Genomic DNA, 24,391 nt, shown 5'->3' with positions numbered 1-24,391 from the left:
ATCTTTTAAAAGATTCATCATTTCAGTTTTTTTTTTCAGTTTCATTAAGAAGAATCAATGTACTGTTATGTCAGAAGAGAAGTCTCCAACCATCTTCGAAAAACAAGAAACATGATAAAGTTGTCCATGAAAATTAAATATAATAATGGTAAGAAAAACACACATCTTGCCAAAAGGAAGATTCTATTTAGCCCTACCAATGAGCATGGTCTTGGTTTAAGGAAGACAAAAAACATGAATCTAGCTTTTTTGGCCAAGCAAATTTGGCGAGTACTTGATTTTAAGGAGTATTCTCTTTTAGGAAACACAATCAAAATTAAATATTTTGAGAACTTTAAAGGGCTATTGTTCAAAATACCTGATAATGCCTCTTAGTTTTGGAAGGTTATATTTACATTTTACTAATTTTTTAATTAAAAATATTCATCAATAATATAAAGATTTAGTGATAGAAAGTAGTAAAACATTTAAATCTGTCACTAAATCTATAAAATTTGATCAAAATATGACAACACCCTATATCCATCATTGATTTAAGTAATTAGTGATAGATTTAAATCCATCACAAAATTTTCATCACTAATACCTATAATTAGTGATGGATTTGAGATAAGTCACAAAATGTCTGTCATTAATTTTAATTTTTCTAGTAGTATTCATTTATTTTTCAAAAACTCTATATTTTGACTTATAGATAGTAGAATTTTCCATAAATTCAATATAATATATTAATAACATACCCTCCCTATGTAACCTCCCAGAGATTAAATCATAATTGTCTCCAAATCATGACAATCTAGGGTTTAATCCTTAAAGAATTACCAAATTATAAAATTTTATAAAAGAAAATTCTAAAAATTCTTTTAAGGAATCCCAATCTCAACAATTCAACTTTCAAACATTATTTAATAAGTCTGTATCAGAGTTTTGAAAGCAAAGCAAAAGCTTAAAAATCAATTGGGACCAAAAATAATAAGTTTTAAAACTCAAAAACAAATTTTGTGCAAAAAATAACATGTGCGTCACGGTGCATTGCACGAAATTTGATAGCATTAGTGTTGTCATTTGATAGCACGGAGAGCAAACTTTTGAGCATCCCAAAACTTCGTCCGACATTCGATTGAGGTGGTTTCAATGTCTACACGAAAATTTCTCCTAGCTCTAGCTAATGGCACCGATTTCACACTCAACTCATTTTCTATAAAAAGTTGGACATGAAAACCTATTATGACTACTTTTTTCATAAAAGTTTTCAAATGGGATATTCCAACTCAACCACACATGCCAATAGCTCACACCAACCACCCTATCACACTCAATGGACTCCCGCAGATTTGTGCAATACACCACACACAATCAAAAATGCTTATCTCATAAAATTACTCCTCAATCCCAATTTTCACAAAACATAAAGGGGGAAGAAATATTGTACAAAATCAAAAATTTCATTCTAAATCTCTCAAAATACATATGTTTCTACTTGCACAAGTATTTTGGCCCTATCCACTAATTCACAACTAAAACTCACTAACCTAGGGCATGAAATACACTAGCTACACATAAAGTCATGCAAGTAGTACATAAATGATGTCAAATAATACTAGTTGGCAATTACATTAATAAATACACATGAAAATAATAAAAGAGAAGCATATAAAGTATTACTCTACAATCTTAGGCCTTTGTATGTTTTTCCTAACTTGAATATGATAAGCCAGGTCTTAAAAATATTGAGAATTAAGGGGTAAGTACAACCACTCTGTAACTAAGTTTTACTTAACCCATATAATTGCATATCAATTGTAAATAGATGCAATTAGGAAAATAAGCATGGATAGCACATAATACTTGGCCATGGTTCACAAAACTAACAAACCATGTGACGAGCTTGTCATAAAACTCTTTATCATGTTATTTAGCAAAAACATAACACAGGGTTGCAAAAATAACAACCATGCGCCCTCAACAAATGGCAGACCATAAAACTAACAACCATATAGCTGGACTTATATGTATGATCATAATCCAACCTTATATCCTCCTATTACCTCCGACACAAAACTGGTGGCTATCACGTGGCTACGTCATTCACGGACTAACCCAGCCTTCTACTTGTGAGAAGCAACTAGGTCAGAGTGAACTCACTCACTTATGTAATCCAGTTTTCCCTAATACTAACAACCATGGGGTATCGTACCTTTAATCTAGCATTCTCATGAATCGGTAGAGATTAGTTAGATTTGAGTCCCTCATAGAACAAGTGGGATAGTTTCGAAACAACTATGGGACAAGGACTACCTCCTAATTCCAACGGTTGGTGCTAAGGCTAGTTCTCGATTCCAACAGTTACTGCCAATATCATGTAGATTTCAACTAATCTACTCCTCTCCTTAGGCAAACTTCTGCCAGATTATACTATACACATTTCTCACATAATATATATTTAACAATCAATTTGTAATACATGAACTCACATAACTTAATACTCCACAATTCAACATATAATATATCACGATTTTTCACCCATAGTAATAAATCATAATCAATTTCATAAAACACTAGGGGTGGCAAAAAAGGTTTTCTTTTCAAAAATCATTTCACAAATCAAACACTTTGCCAATATGCATAATTAATTTAGCTCATAATTCACATTTCACAAACACAATTAACATTCAACTATAAAGATTAAGTTTTTCTCGGTTACCTCAAACCTTTGAGAGGTCAAAGGTTTATCTCTCACTATACCAATTTCCTAAAGCTTCAATAAGCTTGAATGGTGCCAAAACGAACTTCTCTACATTCATACCACAATAATATTATCATCGTCTAACTCTTGAAGCTTTATCAACATATAACTCCATACACTCTATTTTTATCAACTCATAATCACTACCCAATAAGTTCATTAAATTCTATTAATACACATTATCATTAACAACACCTTAAATCATCATTAATGCACATAAACCTCTCTTAACTACCATATTTATGATAATTTTTGAATAATAAATGCTTTTATAGACCAACCACTTTCAAAATCATTAATGTAGTGTTCCAATACATTAAACGACTCTCAATATACATATTTTAACCAATGGAATCAGACCCATACTCTTATAGACCAAAAATCCAGTTCTCAACTCAAGTACTACCACAAATCATTATAAATGAGGGAGAGAAAGGAAGAATGAGGCTTAGATTACCTACATTGGGTGTTTGGGAGTTTTAAAATGTCAACAATGAGAGCCAATGAGCATGCCCTAGCAGAGCTCCAATGTTCTCTTCATTTTCTTCCTCTTTTCTCTTCTGTTTTCTAGCATAGACGCAATTTGATTTATCAAAAAATTTTCTTGTGCGCTACGGCGTATGGCACAGAAGAGCCCATTGCATTTAAATTTATCTCTGTGTGCCGCGGTATGTGGCATAAAAGATAATTCTTCATTTTTTTCTTCCTCTTTCCTTGCCCAGGTGGCCCGCCATCAATTCAGAACTACTTCTAGGGCTGAAATCATAACAATTATGCCAAGTTAAGCCCTTCTAGCCACATACCTTATTAACTCACTAATCACCATCATTAGGTTGATAAACCAAGGATAAATTTTTTTAGATGTTACACCCTAGCCTTTTAAAATAAGATGAAATTAACCAGCTTCACACTTATTAAAAAATGATAGTTATATCCTAAAGTTAATAATAATAATAATAAATTATTGTCTAGAAATTCAAACAACGATAAGTAAATAAGGGATAAAATAAAAAATATTAATTACTCTAACTCTATCTTATAGCAAGAATTAAAAGCTTTTAAATTTCATGTGATTAAAAATTAGAGGGGGTATGTTTAAAGAATGCATTGATAAAAAAATATGATTATTATATGTAACGTTTGACTTTTTACATTTATTTTTTATAAATTTATGGGTGAGATGTTCACTAAAAAAATTTTATGGGTGAGAGAGAGGAAAATACTATACCCATCTTGAGAGATTGTGATGACTAATGCTCCTTTAGTTGAACACCTTTCAATTTGAGAGAATGACATTTAAGGTCCTCTAAAAAGAATTTATCGCAATAAAGATCCATTTATTTTGTATCCAATATTTTCTTATAAAAATACATATATGTTATCGTTAAAAGTTAAATTTTAACTTGTATTTTTTATTAGGTTTTTCTTAAAAATTTAGCAAGTTAATTAAGATTTAGCTTCTAATGCAAGGTTACCCTTACTAACATAATACTTAACCATATGTCCACTAGTAATCAAGAGACTAACCCAAGAATATTACCCAATCACAATTAACCATTTCAAAGCATTTCAAAATCTAGTTGAATTTCTTTCAAGAAATGGGATCTTAATTTTAAACCTTCTAAAACAATTTAAATAGGATACCATCTTGTAATCAAAATAGTTGAGAACTAGTTAGAAAACATCAAGTGGGCAAAAGCTAAGGAATGCTATAGCTTGTTCCTCTTTATGCCACGATCCATGGCGCTCTACACAGATTTAATAGTATAAGAGCGAACTTCCAACACGCCCCATTTCTCTATTCAACATCTGATTGAGATGATCCAGGTGTATATAGAAATCTATTTACATAATCTAACTAATGGTATAGATTTTACTCTCAAATAATTTCACGCTAAAGAGATAGACACTCAAACACAATTTTTGCACTTTATCACCACAAGAGTGTCCAAAACCCGACTCTTGTGCCAAAAGTCACAAACAATACTAGACTGTACTCAATAGATTTAAAACCACATGTGCAACACATCACAGCAGTAATATCATACTTAATCCATTTTTTCATCCCTCAACCTCTTGATATCAAAAGTAAAAAGGGGGAGGTTCCACATTACATAAACATCAAAATATTAGTACAATTATCCTCATAATTGTACTAATATTTTGGCCTTATTAGAAATAACTCACTTACATAACAAGGATTTCAAGGCCCAAAATGCAACAATCTAATCATGGAATAATTGATAAAGGCTACACAAGTTAGTCTTTATTGTTTGTTTATGGCTCTGTATAAGTACATATCATTATCAATTAATAAAGAATAATTGAATAAGTTTATAAAGTGTTAGACTCATAAAGTGTTAGACTCACTTACCTTTGGCCTAATCTACATAAGGTTCTTGAACTCATATGTATGCTCTTTTTTTTTACCGAACATATGTATGCTTTTCAAGGACTTTGTTTTGATATATTCTCATTGTCTTATATATGAGTAAGATCAACAAGTTAGTGACTAATATATCCATAAAAAAATTGAACAATTTTAAACTATTATAAAATAATAGATTCCAAAAAAACTATACTCCAACTGGAGATTTTAAGAACAATTGCCATTATATATATTCATCAACACCAAAACATATATGTAATTGATTTGAAGATGATGAATTTTTCAAGTCTTGAAAATGAAAGAAAAACAAAAATAAGATCAAATAGTATATATAAAATATATACTATTAAATCTATCTGAATATTTAAAAGTGACACATATTGAAACCATAATAATGATTTTTCTTTAGCCAACACTATTAAATACAAGTTCAAGCAGGATTTTTCATGTTATTAAGTCAATAATATGTACACATTACTATTTAACTAACACTGTTAAATCCATCTAAACCCTTAAACTTAATCATCATAATTATTATTACACTTACATATCAATTGTTTAGCCTCTATAACATCAAATCATCATAAAAATTCATCCACTTAGTCTAGGATTTTGAATTTAAGCTCCATATTATAATAATCACCACCAAACAATCTAAATAGCACCTATTTAACCTTAAAATTATGATAAAATTCAGACCCAATGGTTGGATATCCCTAAAAATGAATACCCTAACCATAAACTCTACAAAAACTAGCTTAAAGAAGAGATTAAAGGGTGAAATTAGGATAAATAAGCTTACCTTATTGATTTGAGTATAAAAAAATATTTAGAATCAATACTTCCACCAAACCCATAAGAAACTAGTTGAAGAAACCAAAAATGGAAACATATCAATTGGAAGATAGAGAGATTTTCAGAGAAATGGAAAATAGGGTTTTGAGAAAGGGATGAGAATAAGTGGAGAGGATCAACACCATTAAAGATATGTACTTTTAGGCAAGAAAAATGGTAAAGATTGAGGATAAAATCATGTTTATGAGTAAGAAAGTGTGAAAAATCATACCTATGCAAGAAAAGGAAGATAATGGAAAAATTTAAAAGACTTTTTATATTAGTTCCTTAACCAATGTAGAAAGTATTTCTACACTAGTTATAACGAAAATTGATATAAAAAGTAAATAATTTTTTAAATTTTAAAAATTTCAATAACTTTTTACATCAATTGGCTATGCAACCTATGCTATGTAGAAAGTCCAACAATCAAGTTGATAATTACAAAGCTGCCACCACCTTGACTTTCAATATCATTTGCTTAACAACTGATGTAAAAAGTCTCATGTAAAAAGCCAAATTTATACTAGTGACACTCGAGCTAAAGTCTATAAAATGTTAAGAGAGAAAGCCGAATATAATCATTCAATAACCGAGGTATATCTATTCTATGCAAATATATGTCAATTAATATTTACAACATGAATGTGGAACATGAGCATACAAAGCACAATTCATTCACATGTCTCATGCTATGACAAAATAACTCATATCTTTCAAACTCATGTCACAATACTCACTGCCACAATGCTAACAATCATATCATAATAGCAAAATTAATAAAAAGACTTGCCACAAATTTAGCAACTATGTGACAAATTTAATGTTATGTATGATCAATACTACTCTTATATATCTTTCTTATATCTTTGACTAAAACTGTAGGCTATTTAATCAAATAGAGTTTTGTTCATGTAAATGGACTACCAAAGCTCATCAATTGTGAGGAGTAGCCATTGAGCTTGTTACTACATTAGCCATTGTTTCAGCCATAATTGTCGAGATTTTCCAGGTTTCAAGAAAACCCACCCTTAATTAGCACCTAATAAATATATTATCATTCTTTGTTTATGAGCTGTACCACGAAATGAGCTCACTAGGTATGAAATCAGCCGATGTGCTTGCACATGTACTTATTTAATTAATGTCCAAAGTAATGAAGATTTTTTATTCTAATAATGATAATGTATAAAAGTTTGAAAGGGAAGGATAACTAATTCACACTCCTTCAAGTTGAAACTATATTGGATATTATTATTCCATAAGAACACAGAAAGCACATATATGCAGGAACCGAAGATTAGCTGCCTAGCTAGGCAAGGTAATAATAATAATTACATGTTTGAACAGCTTGGCTAGATTTTTCCATTTGAAAAGCCAAGTTATCTATCTATATAATGGGAGAAATTAAAAGTCGCCAATCAAGTTTGGTTGGAGATAACCCACTTGGACTGATTAACCAATTAGAATTTGGAAGATGAGATTAAGTTGGCTAAAAGATGGCTATGAACGTAGTGGCATTTTCTCAAGCAACCATTTGTTGCGTGCATCTATATATTTTTCACTTTCTTGCTTCAGTTTTATACTTGTAATCATATTGATCATGACATGCACTACTTGATCACGAGGGTTAAAACAAATAGATATATTATTTGATAAAAGCACGATAGCATCGAGGAATATTTGAAGGCCATGACTAGCGAGTAACAGATTATGTAGCTAGTCTGAAGATTATTTCTGGTCCAATCTTACAGAGAAGATTCTCATCATCCGACGTCTCTGACTCGTTGTCCACCAATAACTGATCAGGACATGCATGTATATTTAAATGGATGGTAGATATATATCTTTTTATTTATTTATTGACAATATATCGGACTGAAAATCCACATATATTTTAGCCAACTATATCTAGTAAGCTCTCATCTTGAATAGCACATAAAGTTGTTGAAAATTGGTGTTTTTAATCAATCCACTTTACATTCTAATTCTAACCATATAAATGATTGCAACCAAATTTATAAACTTAAATAAAATATCATATCAGGTCAAAAACCAAAATCTATCGTATCAATTTAGAAGAATATAACAAACACTAAATGCGAAAACGTACCAGAACTGGTAATCAATAGTGTCTCGATTACATAAGTTGATGGATTGGCTTAGTAATTATGTGACCTTCTAAATTGTAAACGTTGAACATTTTTTTTTTTTTTATAATTCTCTATAAGGGATTTAAAGAACCAATTTCTCTTTACATCCTATGTGAAGACCATGACTCCCTATTATAGACTTAATTTATGATATTTGCATTTTGGCCCCCCAATAAATTATAAAAATCATTTTGGTCTTTACACATTATAATTCCATGACAATTACAACCTTAAATCTTAAAACTTTTTTAAATATAACACTTTAATGGCCACATATTTTTAATATTTACATGTGTGTGCATGGTCCAATATGTTAAATTTTATTCTAATAAAAGTTTACCTTAGTAGCAGTTTTTGGTTAACCAGCTGAACCAAAGAAAGCATTAATAGAAGCCATTTGTAATTTTGTTTGTTTGTTTTGAAGTGTTACACTGAATCCGTATAGTGCCCATCTTGATATAATAATACAAACATATAAACATAACAGATGGCACGCTCGCCACCTGTAGATAAAATCCTTCTTTACAGATGGCTTTGTAGTGTCCTCCAGCCACTGAATGAATAATAATCCTCTTTTCATAACCAAATATTTCATCATAATATATATAGACGTATCCTCTAATTATATATGCAGCCAATTATTGATGGCTATCTAATAATTTAATTATGTTCAACATGTGTAAGATACATTACAATATATGCCAAGCTCCCACATGCATCTAATAATTGTTATAAAGGTATACATGAATTTAGGATATATATATATATATATATATATAAGCTTGAGGTGAGCTCACCAACCAACGCACTTAAACTATTTTGGGATAATATAATGGACAAGTTTTATGCACATTTAATTTTTAATAAATTAATAAAATATTGGTAGCATTAGTTCTTTGAAGAGTAAAAGAAGAGATTGGGGGAAAAAAAGTTACACACGATATAATAATATGATGTGTTATTTAAAATAACTTTTTCATGAAAAGTAACTTTTCCTTTTACTATATAAAATTTTCTTGAACTAACTTCATTTCATCAAGCGAAGATTACTGCTCCTTTTAATTTTATAACCTTTCTTGACTAAAAAATCCTTTTAAAAATAACTTTGAAAATTAAAAAAGACATGATATTGATAACTTTTTTAATATTATAATTGTCTACATAATTTTTTAATAAAAAAATCTAATTTATAAAAACATGACTTTTGAATTTTTTTTTTGGTAGAAAATATTTGAACATAAAAGTATGAACAAGATGAAGATGGGCCAACTTTGTGAAGATGCAAAAGAAGTGACTGGTCCTGTGTGTCCGAGCCGAGACATTGTACGTAGACGCAAGCTTTGTGACGGAAACCTACCTTTCCTCTATATCTGGCTATTAATAGCTTCAATTTCGTTTCTTTTTTTTTTTTTTTAATATTCAAAGATGGGAATTACCCTGAAATAAGAGTACTACATAATAGTAGATTTATCTGCCCAACATAAGGGCAAACACCCAACAGTGGGTTCGGGTAAAAAAATAAAAATAAAAGTCTTCGCTCTTGTGCCGTGCATCTTTTGCAAGAAAATCAGCTACTTTTAGAAACTCACGACTTGAGTAACTAATAACCACTTCCCAGTTTGAGCAAATTAGCTTTCTAGCTTCCACAATCTCTGGACGTAGAGGGCGATCAAAGCTATCCCCGGTATTCAGCAAATTAATTGCTTCAATTGAATCTATGTGACACCTTACTTTGTCTAAATGGTCCTGTTTGCATAACAGTAAGCCAGTATGAATTGCTTAGATTTCAGCAGCAAGAGGGGGAAAACCCACTCTTCTCTGAAATCCCATTAGCCAATTTCCATTGCTGTCTCGGAAAACTCCCCCACAAGTGGCGTGTCCTTATTAGTCAATTGATTCATCAATGTCCAAACTTATAAAGTCCACCTCAGGTGGACACCATCTCTCCCCTGTATCTTCAAAATTCCAGAAAATCTCATGTTTAAGTTTTCCATTTTTCACTGCCTCAGAGAGTTTAAGCTTCAATATCAGGGGTTCTTTTGGATTTTGATTATATTATTACTTTTTAAATTATGATAAATTCCATGGAGGAGACTCTAGAACATTCATGTGAATCTGATTGGATGTTTATAGCATATTTATCCATTACTTAATTCTTTAATTTATCATGACTCTTGTATACTAATTATGAGCTCCCCACTACCCAGGTCAAAAGCCCACTTTCAGTGGTATACAGAGATGATGATATATAGAGTGGCATACAAATCATTAAACAAAAAATAACAGTCATATATTACATGTTTGCATATATATAAAATTTTGAATCAATATATATAAGATAACATCCAAGTTCTCATGACTTTGATACTTCTTGTATATCTTCAACAAGATGTATTGAGATATATAATAAAAGTTAAAGTAGTAAATGTAACCATTAACTATTTTTCAATAACACTAGATAGCCGATACTATCAGGTGATGTGAAATAAGTCCTCAACTTTAAAAAATAAAGCATCTAATAGCCTATAATTAACTTTACCTAGCGGACGTTATGTAGGAAACACAAATGACATGTAGCTGTGTAAATTTAATTATGAACTATTTTTTGGTGAGTATTAGGTAGCCTTTGCTATAAAAAACATATCATCTAACACTTTCCCATCAATTTTGATCAAATACCATTTATTTTTAGACTTATGAGACCCACAACACATCAATCTCTCCAATCTTCTTGTATTCATTCTTAGTCTTAGCTCAAGAAGCAGATGTTCAAAAAGTTCCTATCTAAAAACATTTACGAGGATGGCGCCAACAAGGTAGAAATATAATAATTCATGGCTAAATTAGGTTAGAATCAAGCTTCTTTTACTTGTAGTAAAATCAAGCTTTTACTTCATTGACATTGTCTTTGTGAATGTCTTCAGATAAGAACTCTATGAACATCTTCTTCTCAAGTTGAAACTAAAAACAAAAGCAAAAATATTGAAGAGATTGACGTGTTATGCATCTCATGAATATGAAAACAAATAGTATTTTCATACTTATGAGAAGGGCACAACCTTGAAGATGAAGAAGGTCCAGCTAATAATCAAGCTCAACCGAAGCCCTTTTCTTTCTATGAGATACTAGAATCATCTCAATCCGATAGAGAGGATGAAAGTAAGGGCAAGGAGAGAAAGGATAAGATAAAATGAAGAAGGAACATAAGCGTGATGGGAACGTAGAGAAGGAGGGATTGAATTTCTCTACTGAAATCATTGATAAAATATATCAAAAATAGTTAGCAGCTAAATTAGCGAGACCTTCTTCATCTTTAGGGTCGTGCCCTTCTTGTGGCGATCAAGCAACTTTGAAGTTGAGTTGGAGCACAATGATGTTGTTATGACAAAAAGGTCGATGGTGAAGATGGAGTTATTGAGCTATTGGAAAATTGAAGTAACGCTCCATTTTTAATAGTTTAAGATTTATTTTGTACCACCTCATAATATAAGCTACCCAGTAGGCCTCCCAAAATAATTTAGAGCTAAATTTGCACCTTTACCTAACAATTTGAGTGGCCCCACCATGACAATAAACGTCCATTAGCTTAAAATTTATGAAGGCTGTTGGGTGCTTCATTTTTAATAATTCAAAATTTATTTTACATCACCTCAAAATATAAGCTACCCAATGATTTTCGAAAAATAGTTGACGATTAAATTTACACCTTTAGCCTTATTATTATTACCCCTAATATATGAGGGGCTTGAAGTTTGATGGCTATTAATTCTTGAACCTAAATTTATGTTAATAATTTGCTAATGATACTAATTAAGCCTTTAATTCACAGTTTTCTATTTTCGTACGTTGTGTTATGGGCAACACATGAACTGCGTGTGTAATGCATTCGAATTATCTCTCTCTCTCTCTCTCTCTCTCTCTCTCTCTCTATATATATATATATATATATAAGTGTTGTTTTCGATCAATTAATATAATAAAAAATTGGAACTATATTCCAACCTATCTCAAGGTACGTTGCTTTCGATCCCTGATACTATAACATAATTAAAGAAGTTAAAACCAAGTTGATAAGTACAGATAGTATAAACTAGTAGCAAGTAGCCAATAAAATAAAGTAAATTTCAAGCCAAGATGTTTGCATACAAGTAGTAACGTTGGCTAATTAATTAACAAACCGTGCAAGCTTTAATAACTCACTCACTTTTTTTCCTCATACGGACCATGACACTTACTTTCAATTACATAAATACTAAGACGCGTATCAATTCATTAATTCACAAAATGCTTTTGAATAAGACAATCAGTGATAAGGTCAATCAGCACATATACACAATACACACACACATTCTTCCTTGCCTTTGATGAGCAGCTTGACTAAACCACTTGGCCCATATCTCAGTATAGATTCATGTGGAGCCTTCAAACCACTTCAGTCTTTTTAAAATTACATATATATTCTCATTTAGTTCTCAAATATATTTATGTATATGTCTTGATCAAATTGATCTGTTTCCTTTTTCAATCTCTTTATTACTTAAAGGCCACCATCATTATCGATATCTAGCTATAAATACCCTCACATGCATTTCCCTCCCGTAACAAAATCATCAAGAGACTCTTAGCTTAGTGAGTGTTTCCTATAAAAACACATAAATGGCTACAAACAACAACCTTAGCCAACGTCAAGCTTTCGACGACATCGAGGACCCCTCCAAATTCTACGACGACGATGGCCGTCCCAAACGAACCGGTATGTACATCTCCAATCACATACCACACACACAAACATTGTGTATATATGATGATGATGATGATGATGATGATGATGATGAGAGTGCAGGAACAGTGTGGACGGCAAGCTCACACATCATAACGGCGGTGATAGGATCAGGTGTGTTATCCTTAGCGTGGGCCGTCGCTCAGCTAGGTTGGATCGCTGGTCCTTCTATCATGTTGTTGTTCTCCTTCGTCACTCTCTATACTTCTTCCTTGCTCTCTGATTGTTATCGTCTCAACGACGCCGTTTCCGGCAAGAGGAACTACACTTACATGGACGCCGTTGCTTCCATTCTTGGTGGAGTTAATGTGAGGTTGTGTGGGATATTTCAGTATCTGAATCTTGTGGGAGTTGCTATAGGATACACTATCGCTGCTTCCATCAGCATGAAGTGAGTACTGTCTCTGCACCTATTTATATAATTAGAAACAACTTTATGCCCTGTTTGGTAGCATAAAGAAGATTTTGAGAGAAGTAAAAGAGGAAGAGAAAGCGAGACGCATGCATGCATGTTTGATATATGCACATGAAAGTTGGTCATTTTTTTATGAGGGGGGAGCTGGTTCCATAAGTATAAAAGTACAAGTGAATTTCACCAATTGAGGCGGAAACGAAGATTCATTGTGCCAAATAACCAATTTTTTCAAATTTTTCAAATTCCATCATGGCATTAGAGATAAACAGGCATGAGGAATACACAAAAACCTTTTATTAGTAGTTAAGTAATTAGATAATAGCTAATATATGGTTTGAATATTAATTAACATTAATTGATGAATATATTATTGGGGGAGAGACAGGGCAATCAAAAGGTCAAATTGTTTCCATGAGAATGGGAGAGGAAAGGGATGCAACGTGTCAAGCAATCCGTACATGATAGGTTTTGGGGTAATTGAGGTATTTCTGTCCCAAATCCCAGACTTTGATCAGATCTGGTGGCTCTCCATAGTTGCCGCCGTCATGTCCTTTACCTATTCCACCATTGGCCTCTCTCTTGGAATCGCCAAAGTTGCAGGTTCGTTAATTAATTATGTATTCTATATATACCAACTGATAATTATTTATTTATTATTTTTAACCCTAAAATTATATTGAACAGAAAGTGGTAAAATTAAGGGCAGCCTCACGGGAATGAGCATTGGAACTGTGAGTGAAGCCCACAAAATCTGGAGGACTTTCCAAGCTTTTGGCGATATTGCCTTTGCTTATTCCTATGCTGTTGTCCTCATTGAAATTCAGGTATCCCTCTTTTCCTTTAAATAATAATCTATCAGTTAATCTTTATAATTTTGAATAACGTAACCTGGTCCCTATAATTTTGGTCAGGGAAGACATTAGTGTTTAAGGTTTAAGAAATAACTTGTTTTATTTGCTAAAATAAATAACTAATGTTAAAATTGTAAGATATGAATTGAATTCAAAAAAAAAATCAAAATTTAGAAATTAAGTTATCAATATATAAGTTAAAACTATTGGAAGCAAATGATTAATTTTCTTGAATAATGTTATAAAAGTTATAACCAAAGAATGGGGAAAAGGTTATGGCTTGGTCCTCAAAGTTTCGTTAGTTTCCAATTTGACCCCTATAAATTTAAAATTTACATTTCAAATCCTATATTTTAAAAGATTACCAAAATAATACTAAACCGTATGCTAGATCTTATAATAACATGCAATTGTGAACATGTATATGCAAATGATAGGACACCATAAGGTCGCCACCCTCAGAAGCAAAATCAATGAAGAAAGCAACAAAGATAAGTATCGCAGTGACCACAACGTTCTACATGTTATGTGGCTGCATGGGCTACGCTGCTCTCGGAGACCACTCGCCCCCCAATCTCCTCACTGACTTCGCTTTCTTCAACCCCTTCTGGCTTCTCGACGCCGCCAACGCTGCCATAGCCATCCACCTTGTCGGAGCTTACCAAGTCTTCTCTCAGCCCATCTTCGCTTTCATCGACAAACAAGCCTCTCAGAGATTTCCCAGAAGCCAGCTCTTGAGCAGACAATTCAAAGTCCCATTCCTTCCTGGTTTTGCACCGTACAATCTGAGCCTCTTCAGGTTGCTTTCAAGGACATGTTTTGTGGTGCTCACCACCGTGGTCTCCATGTTGCTTCCGTTCTTCAATGACGTGGTGGGGATCATGGGGGCGTTAGGGTTTTGGCCTTTGACTGTGTATTTTCCGGTGGAAATGTATATTCGACAGACGAAGATACAAAAGTGGAGTGGGAGGTGGGTTTATCTGCAAATTCTGAGCATGGCGTGTCTCGTTGTGTCCGTTGTAGCTGTTGTGGGATCCTTGGCTGGTGTTTTACTTGACCTCAAGAAATACAAGCCATTCCAATCAAACTATTAATTTGTTAATTTGTGTTATGTGTTGTGTTGCGTGTTTTAGTTTCGTAGGATAATTAAGTCATTAATTTTCCTGTAATGAATTTAATTTGTAGTGTAATCTTTTTCTTTTTTTTTTTTATCTTCATTGTGAAATTTTGAATTCTTCAGCTTACTTGTGAATTGTGAGAGCATGTTACTTCCCTTCTACTTTTTAACAGTACACTTGTTATTAATTTATCCCTAATCAATGGTGTTTTATCTACATTTCAGGACTTACTAATTATATGCTTTTGTGTTGAGCATGATTGGTTACGCTTCAATAGCCACATTTGATTTCTTCATGCTTGGTTCGAACGTGCAATATGCTTTAGTGGTGCCACCAATTACTAATGCTCAGAAAAGAGTTGGCTCCAAAGACTTGTTATAACTGTAGGCTCATCAAAATGGTAATAAAGCTTGGCCTTGCATGGTGATCCAGCAATGAGGATTTTTGTTGTTGTGATGGCTTCAGTTATATGACCTTGCTTGTGCTACTCTCAGATTTCAGGCACATACAGGAGATTTCGTATTTGATCGCGTAGTGGGAAGGGTGCAACAATAGAAATATCCGGTCCCCCCACGTCACATACCAGCTTCAAAATTTATTCATTCAAAGGGCAAGACGTATGTTTATGGTTCTAATATAACACGACTAAATAAATCTGCGCTTCGCTCACTACTATGAGCACTTGGCTTTGTTACAACGTAGATATTGACATCAGACTTTCAACAAATGGTGAATTCTCTGGATAGTATAGTCAGATACTAGGAACATGTGAATAGTTTAAGACATTTTATCCAATGATCACCAATGATAACATACAACTTGAGAATTTACATGTTTTTTTTTTTGGCACAACTTTATATGTAGATGTTGAACATGAATATATATATATAAATCACAGCTCAACCGTGAAGTAAATGTGTTCCCACATTTTGATCTCAATCCTCAGGAAGGGTGTGTGTATATATATATTGAATAAATCGTACTATATATCACAAGTAATCAAATGAACAAACAAAAAACAGATCACTCATGACATGATCCCTCACTTGGATAGAAATGAATAAGATTGACACGAAGAGGGATCCCCACAAGCATATTTTACATCTCAACAGAACACGAATGCACACTCATAACAAGTGTGGAACCCCCTAGTAACAACCCCCTGAAACAACGTCAATCAACCTTCATAGATGGAAGCAATGTTTTCAGCACTTGCGCATTTGAACTTCAATCCACATACATGCAACAGGGGAGGCAGCTCATAAAACCGCGACTCGATCAAATTCCTCTCAACTCGTTAAGCTCATCAGAGACTAGAAAAGCTCCTCTGAATTGAATTTATTCCATGCTTCCTTTTGCCCAAAAAAAAAAAAAAACTTTTAGGCAACGATAAAGTCATCACAGAAAAAACAACATACAGAAAATCTTTTAAAATCCTTCAGTAAGCAGTGGGCTGAAGATGAATACCAGTGAACTATCAGAAATTAAAAAAGTTGAATTTTTAAAGCATGTTTGCCCAAATACGAGGAGTCAATGATTTTTACCCAGGAAAAAGAAAAGAAAATAAAATAGTTAATTATTTGCAGAAAAGCAACATCTCCACCCCAAGATGAAAGAAGAAGAAAGAAAAAGGAAATGGGTAAACCAGCCCGATTTAACATTTCAAAAAACAATGTGACACGACATCCAATAAAGAATATCAGTCAACTCAGTCATTGCTTCAGTATAAAATCATTATAAACCTATTATTTATCAATGAATAATGCCGCTATCAGTAAAAGGAACATACAAAACCAATCAAAATAACCAATAAACAATAGAAATTCTAAGATGACACAAATAATTGGTTTGAGAAAACAGCATGTGGTCAATCCATGATCTACAGCAGAAGACCCCCTACTCCAGTATTAGATGTAAGACGAAGGAAAAAAGTAACATTAACAAACAGAACAGCTTTTAACTCAGCCAATGTTCAGCAATGTTAAACCTGATAAGCTGCAAAGCCCTTACCCAGCATCTCTTTATCACGAGGAAGCATCTCTTTATCACGAGGATACAACATAAAAGCAAAGCAGCAAACAACGTAGATATTGCCTAAACTATTTTCTTGATTTTATGAGCAAGCAAACCCATTTTATAAAAGCCACAAAGACATAAAATATTTTACTCCATTCTGGTACACATTCATACCACTGGTTTCTAAATTCATTATTTCAATAGAAGTCAACAATTAAAACATCGAGAAGTTGTAAACTATACAATGGTCTTCAGTACCTTGAGTAGATCAAACACCTTCTCTGCAACATATTTCTGTTGAAGATTGGCACCCTTCTGTTGCACCTTATCAGGATGGATGCATAAAGTAGCTTTCCTATAAGCTTTTTTAACTGATGCAGCTGTTATCAAATCAGTCAAAGAAACAGGCTGCCAGCCACATTCAGGCCAAAGCACCTAACCATTCATGTAGGAAACAAGTCAACGTAAGTTGGCAAAACTTGTAAAACAAAAACCAATAGAAAATTACAACACCACTGTGAAAACACAACTCAAGACCATTTGGCTGCTGTCAAAAGTCAAGGCCAATTTTTCAGGTGCAATACAAGCCTTCTGAAAACAAGCTTATTTTGGTCTCGTTTCCACTGGATTTACAGTCAATAACAAGTACATTATTATACTGCATTAAAAGTTTTTCCTTGTCATTTTATTTATTGATTCTGTTGTAAATAGAACAAGCTCTAAGACTACTATTGCAATTTGCTCTTAGCACTAGGGATATAATTGTTAACTTCCGTAGCCTTTGACGCATAAATAGAGGTCCTCAACTCTTGTAAAATCATTAGAGTTTCTTTCAAGGAGAAGAATCATACTCTATTATTTCTCTAATCAACTAATATCAAGCTCTCTGTACGCAAGCTTGTTAATTTGAGATGTGCGGAGTGTAATCAATGAGAAATAACAAGAATTGTTATAATTTCTTAGCAAATAATCTGACTGGAATTTGCTAGCCAGGGAATTGAAATATCAAAAATCTACATGTTAAGTACATACATATTGTAAAGTTGAGAGTAAAGCACGCAAGTTCCCTTCTTTTCCTGCAGCCCATCGCTTAATTTCAATATCCAATGTTTCTGCAATTCTCTGAAATCAATTCACAGGTAAAAATTAAATGATAAAACTAAAATTTTGACATTATCACGAGCTGGCGAAACTTGATGAAAGGAAATTCACAAGCACAACTCAGAATAACAAAACATTAAATTAGAATATATACTATCATCATTATATACATACAAGTAAACAGATAATGGATTTTCACCCAAAAATTATAAACATAGTGGATTTATTGGTCAAAGAAAAGCGGTGGATTGGGAAAAAAAAAATCTGATTGAAAATAACATAGATACTCCCTCCACTGCTATATGTAGGTCACTTCTAACTACCTCGAGGTAATTAAATTATTGATGTTCTCTGAAAAGGAAAGAAATTTCCCAGTTTATCCTTATTAAATGATCATCTTTAAAAGCATTTTCTCTCTCATACGTAACCTCTTACCCAAGTCATAGAAAATTGTGAAAGAGTATATCCAACTCACAGAACATTGAAAAAGGGTAAAACAGGAAGGAAGTAATTAATGATCCACCTTTTTATGTAAAGTGACTTGTAAAAAAGACCATCATTTCCTTCTAGAAAGTGACTTGTACCTAGAACAGGAGGGAGTACATGGTGACCTAATAGACCCTAAGGCCTGCCAGACATAGCTGGTGATCAAGAGGGGAAGTGCTTACATGTCTCTCTGCTTGCTCTCTCTGTGTTTGCAAGTCTCGCTGATTCTTCTCGGCCAACGCTTTTGCCTAGCAAAACATGACAAGAGGCATAAATCATAATATCAAATATGTAAAAAGATGTCGTGTACCTCACATCCTTTCTTCAAATAAAAATGAAGATAAACTAAAGGAACACATACTGCTCGCTCCTGAGTCCTCTGGTGGCGATCCAACCTGGCTCTTCTTCTTTCTTCAGTTTCCCCTTCAATATCTTGAAACTCTCCTGATGATGCAGCAGCTTCATCCCATAAAAGAGAGGGAGCAATGATAGCCAAGTAAGCAATATATGATAAAGGAATTCAAAACACTGCCACATCAGTAAACATCACATTAAAAATATTAAAACTACCTCCAAAAATTGAGGAAAGGTCATCAACAATATTAACTGACGATGATGCTTTCTTCATGCTTGTAGATGCCCCAGTTGATTTCCTTGTAACATCTGCCTGAAATTGTGTATCAAATAAAGAATCCTGAAAAAGTTCAAGTTCAAAATATTAATACCTAATCTTGCAGTAGTATCAGATAAAGTTTCAAAGAAACAGGTTCTCACTGAAGAGCTAGCCCTAGGAGGCCTTGGAGCACTGCTAGCTCTTGTACCCATGCCAAAGAAGGATTCAAGATCATTTTCATTCTTTTGTTGATTCACCCTTGCAGCTGCTGCTGCTCTTTCTCGGGCCTCTGCTGCAGCCCTTTCTCGAGCCTCAGTAGCAGCCCTTTCCACAGCAGCACGTTCTGCTCTAGCCCGTGATTCAGCCTCAACCCTTCTATCACGTGCTTCCCTCTCCTTTGCTTCAGCTCTTTCCCTTGCTTCTGCAGCAGCCCTTTCAGCCCTTTCCTTTGCCTCAGCAGCAGCTCTTTCACGGGCTTCAGCTTGTGCTCTTTGAACAGCAGCCCTTTCAGCTCGCTCTCGAGCTTCAGCATTAGCTTTTCCAACAGCTGCCCTCTCAGCTCTTTGACGAGCTTCAGCAGCTGCTCTTTCACGTGCTTCTCTTGTAGCTCTTTCTACAGCATGCCTTGCCATTTCTCTTTCCCTCTCAAGTCGCTGCTTTTCTCTTTCTTTCTCCTCCCTTTCCCTTTCAAGTCTTCTTCGCTCCCTTTCCTCCCTCTCTCTTTGCTGTCGTTCACGATCCAACTTCTCCTGTTTCTCTCTCTCTTCCTGCACAGCTCTCTCATCTCTCTCAAATAGCCCAGCTTCCCTGCTTCTGGCAGCCTTAGTACTCTCTCTCTCCCTAACTTCTTTTGCATGCCTAAATTTGGCTTCAGCTCTATCCATAGCCTCCTTCATAGCAGCAGCAGCTGAATTCATCTCTAATTCTTCATTAGGAAAGCCACCTTCATGCTCATCATCATAACTACGACTCTTGTCCACAGAAAAATCCCCACATTCATCAAACGGAGATGCAGAGGAAGCTCTTGCTGCAGCAGAAGACTTAGGACCTTGAGAAAATCCAGTGGAACTAGGGAAAGAAGAAAATTCTTTAGCCTTCCTTCTAGCATTGGCAGGTCCTGATTTAGAAACTTGTACAGGTCTTGGAGGAGGAGGTCTTGAAGGAGGGGGAGCAGCAGTTGGTTGTGTAAAAAGAGGAATCTCAGATACTGTCAGCCACACATCATTAAATGATTCCAAATTTTCTTCAAAATTTGGAGATGTGTTCCCCTGAATATTAGCCTCTTTGAAACCATCATTATTATATGAAGGGGAAGAAGCCTGCTGGCCAACTGGTTTATTAGAATCAGATGAAGATGAATATGCAGGCCCATCAAACGGTGTCTCTGGAAATTCCCTATCATGGCCAACAGGAAACTTGTCTTGTGAAGGTCTCTCAGGACCCTTTTTAAAAGATTTCTCATCTGGCTCTTTATCTCCAGTCCAACTTGAGCTTGAATTAGTCCTTGGATGACTGGTATCCTTTCTGTTATTTCTCTCTGATGAGAATGCAGGTACTGACTTTCCAAGCCCATCAAAGGGGTCAATATCATCATATATTCTGCCATTAGAATTTGATGAGCTATCATTTTTTGTGCTGCTGCCAGAACTAAATTTACTAATTTCTTCCAGTGGATCAGCAAAGTGGCCAGCAGATGACTCCATTGGGGTTGAAGCTGGTTCAAATACTTTGAAAGGGTCATCTGTCACACTTTGGGTTGTTTTAGATTCCATGGTCGGTTGTTCTGAGGAGAAACCAATATCAGGAGCAGGCCTGTGAATAAGGCAATGCATCAAAATTGTGGTGATACGTCAATCAATATGTTAAAATACAAAAATGCTAACAACCACAACAAACCAGTCATCAAAGAGGAGTGGCAATAAACGTTACCTGTGTTTAACTATTTATTCAACTTAAATATAACACTTCAGGTACTACTTCTGCATAAGTTCATCTTTTTCACTCCAAATTTATACATGGCATTGCACTTATTAAAGGCAAACAAAATTACAAAAGATATCCCAGTGTGTTCAATATGGGTTATATCACATAACATAAGATATAACAAGATTTCCTAGATAAGAAATTATGGTATTCTTATTTCAGAAACCACCAAAAAGGCTGTTCCTTTTAATTATCTTACTCTCATCTTGCCCACTCTTAGTGCTGTCAAAGTAGTAATATCATAAGCATCCAAATAACATGGACTTAAACCTCACTGCATTATGTTCAGTTACTCACAGAATCATAAATACAACAAGGATGAATCGTGATGTCTCTATTCTAAGTATTAGGGTTCTTTAGTTCAAATATCAGCAGGATAGATTATTGCAAAGATCAATATCATGTAGACAATATGTTTTGACCACACTGACATAATGTGAAAATTCACATGCTTGTATACATATAACTTCAATATATATCAAACTCATAATTATTAAAAAAATGTAAATCCCTAAAATTTAGGGATTATAATACCTCATTGAATTGCAGTAATAACTCGCAGGCAAAGAATTTCAACATGTTCAATAGGTACAGTGGTGGATTTTCATATTCAAGGGGGAAAATATAGAAGGAATGCTCTAAAAGCCTTCATGTGGAGAAGCCTTAGCAGATAATCTCAATGTGAAAAATGATCGTTCAACATTTCAGGAAGGACTACAAATTCATTTGGTTGGACACATGAGTCAAAACTGAATCACAACGATACAGACGTTTAATTCAAAAAAGCTTCCTTCTCTGTGTGAGCTTAAAGATTAATACATCATCAAAAGCATTAATTAACTCCCTTCATAAAAAAATATGTTATTATTATGCACAAGCACAACTGACAATCTAACACATCATCGGATAGAAAGAAATTGCCAACAGTAAAAGATTCCATTAGAAAAATTTAACAATCCCGGTGGATTGTTTGGATTTTTTCTTTTTCTGCTATAATAGCCTCTGAAATTTTAGATGACGATCTAAAGGCATTTAGGTCTCTGAGACACTCGACTGACTGGCTATATGGTTTAAAAAAACTACACCAACATGACAAGCTTGATTACCAAGTAGAACTAATCTCATTGTGTATTACAATACACCTTAATGTACGCTTTTAAGGGCAATCGGCAGACAGACAAGACATGGTCAGAGCAAGAATTTTTAGCTTTTTCAGGCCTCTATATCAACATGCTAATAACCATAGAATCCCATCTCAGTTACTGAAAAATAATATCATACCTTTCACTATGGATTCCGCTTCCTCCAAATCCAGGTATCAAACCGTCAAAATCCTGATTATCATTATCATCCTTTTCCGATTTCTTCTCATCATGCCCAGACTTACCAAACCCACCAAGAAGATCATCCAATGCACTACTACTGACTCCTGGGGCAGAAGATACCGATGCAAAAACATCATCATACTTAGCTTTAGACGAGCTTTTTAACCCCGGGACGCCGTCGAAAATGTCATCGTCATAGACAGGTTGGTCATACACAGGGGGGTTCATAGACTTGGAACCAAAATCGCTGGACACAGGATACATGGAATCTAAATTGAACGACGCATTAGCTCTGCTACTCTCCGATTTGCTCGGGTACCTCGCGGAGCTCCCCAACAGGTCATCGACCCCACTAGAATCTTGATTCTTCTGATTACCCGACGATTTAAACGGCGAATCACCATCGTCCATAAAATTCCCACCGAAAGAATCAAAGCTACCAGTGGATCGGGATGCCCCGCGGGATCCCAAATCGAAGTTAAGGCTTCTACTAGAGGTGGCATTCGACGATCCTTTGGATGCAGCCATTGGGGCCGCTTTGCCCTGCGGTTTGAACCCGAAGTCGGCAGCTAAGAGGCCGTCGAGATCGTTCATTATTACTGCCGGCGAAATTGGGGTTACCAAATCGCAAAAATTTTGGGGAAAATAAGATATCAAACGAGGATCTACAAGGCAGTATAGTGCGAAATAAATTCAATAATAGGAGAGAGATCAATTATTGAGAAGAGGAGATGCAGAGATCTCCGTGGTAGAGAAAGAGCCTGGGGGTTCAAGCCCTGCGGAGGAGTGAGAAAACACAAGAAATTTGAGAAATCTGCATTCTGATTTCTGAACCGTTCAAAAAATTAAAAATAAAATTTTTTACCAAAGCCCTGCTCCTGTTCAAGCCCTTCTTTCCCCCCTCCTTGGCTTTTGCATTGGCTCGTTGTCTATTAGAGAACCTGCCATTTCTCTCAAAAAAAAATACTTATTTAAAATTCCTCAAATGAAATTTGAATTTTATTTTTCAGACAAAAAGAAATGTAAGATTATTTTTTTATATGAGATGCAAAGGCAAGAACATGCATACCACTTTAAGCTTCCTTCTTCTTTATTTTGTCTCACTGTCTCAGCATATTTTTTCGGCCCAAGTCTCACCACATGTAAGGTAAGCATCTTTAAACCTAAATTACAGTTTGGCCAAAAATAATAATAATAATAATAATAATATTTTTTTGGCTAGAAAATTAAGGTAATGATTGAACCGATGAATTTAGATTTAAATTTAAGATTTAAAAATCTTACATTTAAAATTTATTTATTTAAAAATTTTTGTCTGTATTTTTAAAATTTTTTAAATGAAGAGGAACAATAAATTGATATTCAAAATGAAAATGAAATTTAAAAATAACAATTTTATTTATATTTTTTAGTCAACAGAATATAATAAAAGATACAAAATCTCATAGAGTTATCAATAAAAAGAAACGCAAAAAGAATAAGATAAAAGCAATTAAAATTTAAGGGAATTGCACTATAGGTCTTGAAAAGGGAAAAAATTGCACTGCAAGCTTAAGAAAATTTGAAATGCACCACAGGTCC

General features: G+C 34.0%; 2 protein-coding genes across 3 annotated transcripts; one reads left to right on the top strand and one right to left on the bottom strand.

Moving 5' to 3' along the window:
* Positions 1-12,735: 12,735 nt before the first annotated feature.
* LOC129308087 (amino acid permease 4-like) lies at positions 12,736-16,114 on the top strand. Of its 2 annotated transcripts, XM_054949085.1 has the most exons (6): positions 12,736-12,875; positions 12,966-13,293; positions 13,703-13,917; positions 14,002-14,141; positions 14,606-15,138; positions 15,511-16,114. In XM_054949085.1, exons 1-6 carry the CDS (start codon positions 12,779-12,781, stop codon positions 15,518-15,520), a joined length of 1,323 nt encoding a protein of 440 aa, XP_054805060.1. In that variant the 5' UTR covers positions 12,736-12,778; the 3' UTR covers positions 15,521-16,114. The 2 variants fall into 2 exon arrangements, with proteins under 2 accessions (XP_054805060.1, XP_054805059.1); XM_054949084.1 differs by lacking the exon at positions 15,511-16,114 and having other exon boundaries at positions 14,606-15,484.
* A 99-nt stretch (positions 16,115-16,213) lies between these two features.
* Positions 16,214-23,646, bottom strand: LOC129308086 (auxilin-related protein 2-like). The gene is made up of 8 exons (XM_054949083.1): positions 22,767-23,646; positions 19,664-21,314; positions 19,460-19,583; positions 19,251-19,348; positions 19,072-19,137; positions 18,335-18,424; positions 17,561-17,737; positions 16,214-16,638 (listed from the first exon to the last, which is right to left on the bottom strand). The coding sequence occupies exons 1-8, from the start codon at positions 23,402-23,404 to the stop codon at positions 16,600-16,602; spliced, it is 2,883 nt and encodes a 960-aa protein (XP_054805058.1). The 5' UTR covers positions 23,405-23,646; the 3' UTR covers positions 16,214-16,599.
* Positions 23,647-24,391: the final 745 nt, after the last annotated feature.

This window comes from Prosopis cineraria, unplaced genomic scaffold, assembly GCF_029017545.1.
Source record: "Prosopis cineraria cultivar Desert tree isolate PC_DT_omini unplaced genomic scaffold, ASM2901754v1 PC4, whole genome shotgun sequence".
In the NCBI taxonomy this organism is placed as follows: Eukaryota; Viridiplantae; Streptophyta; class Magnoliopsida; order Fabales; family Fabaceae; genus Prosopis; species Prosopis cineraria.
This window is presented reverse-complemented; position numbering and strand designations above follow the sequence as displayed.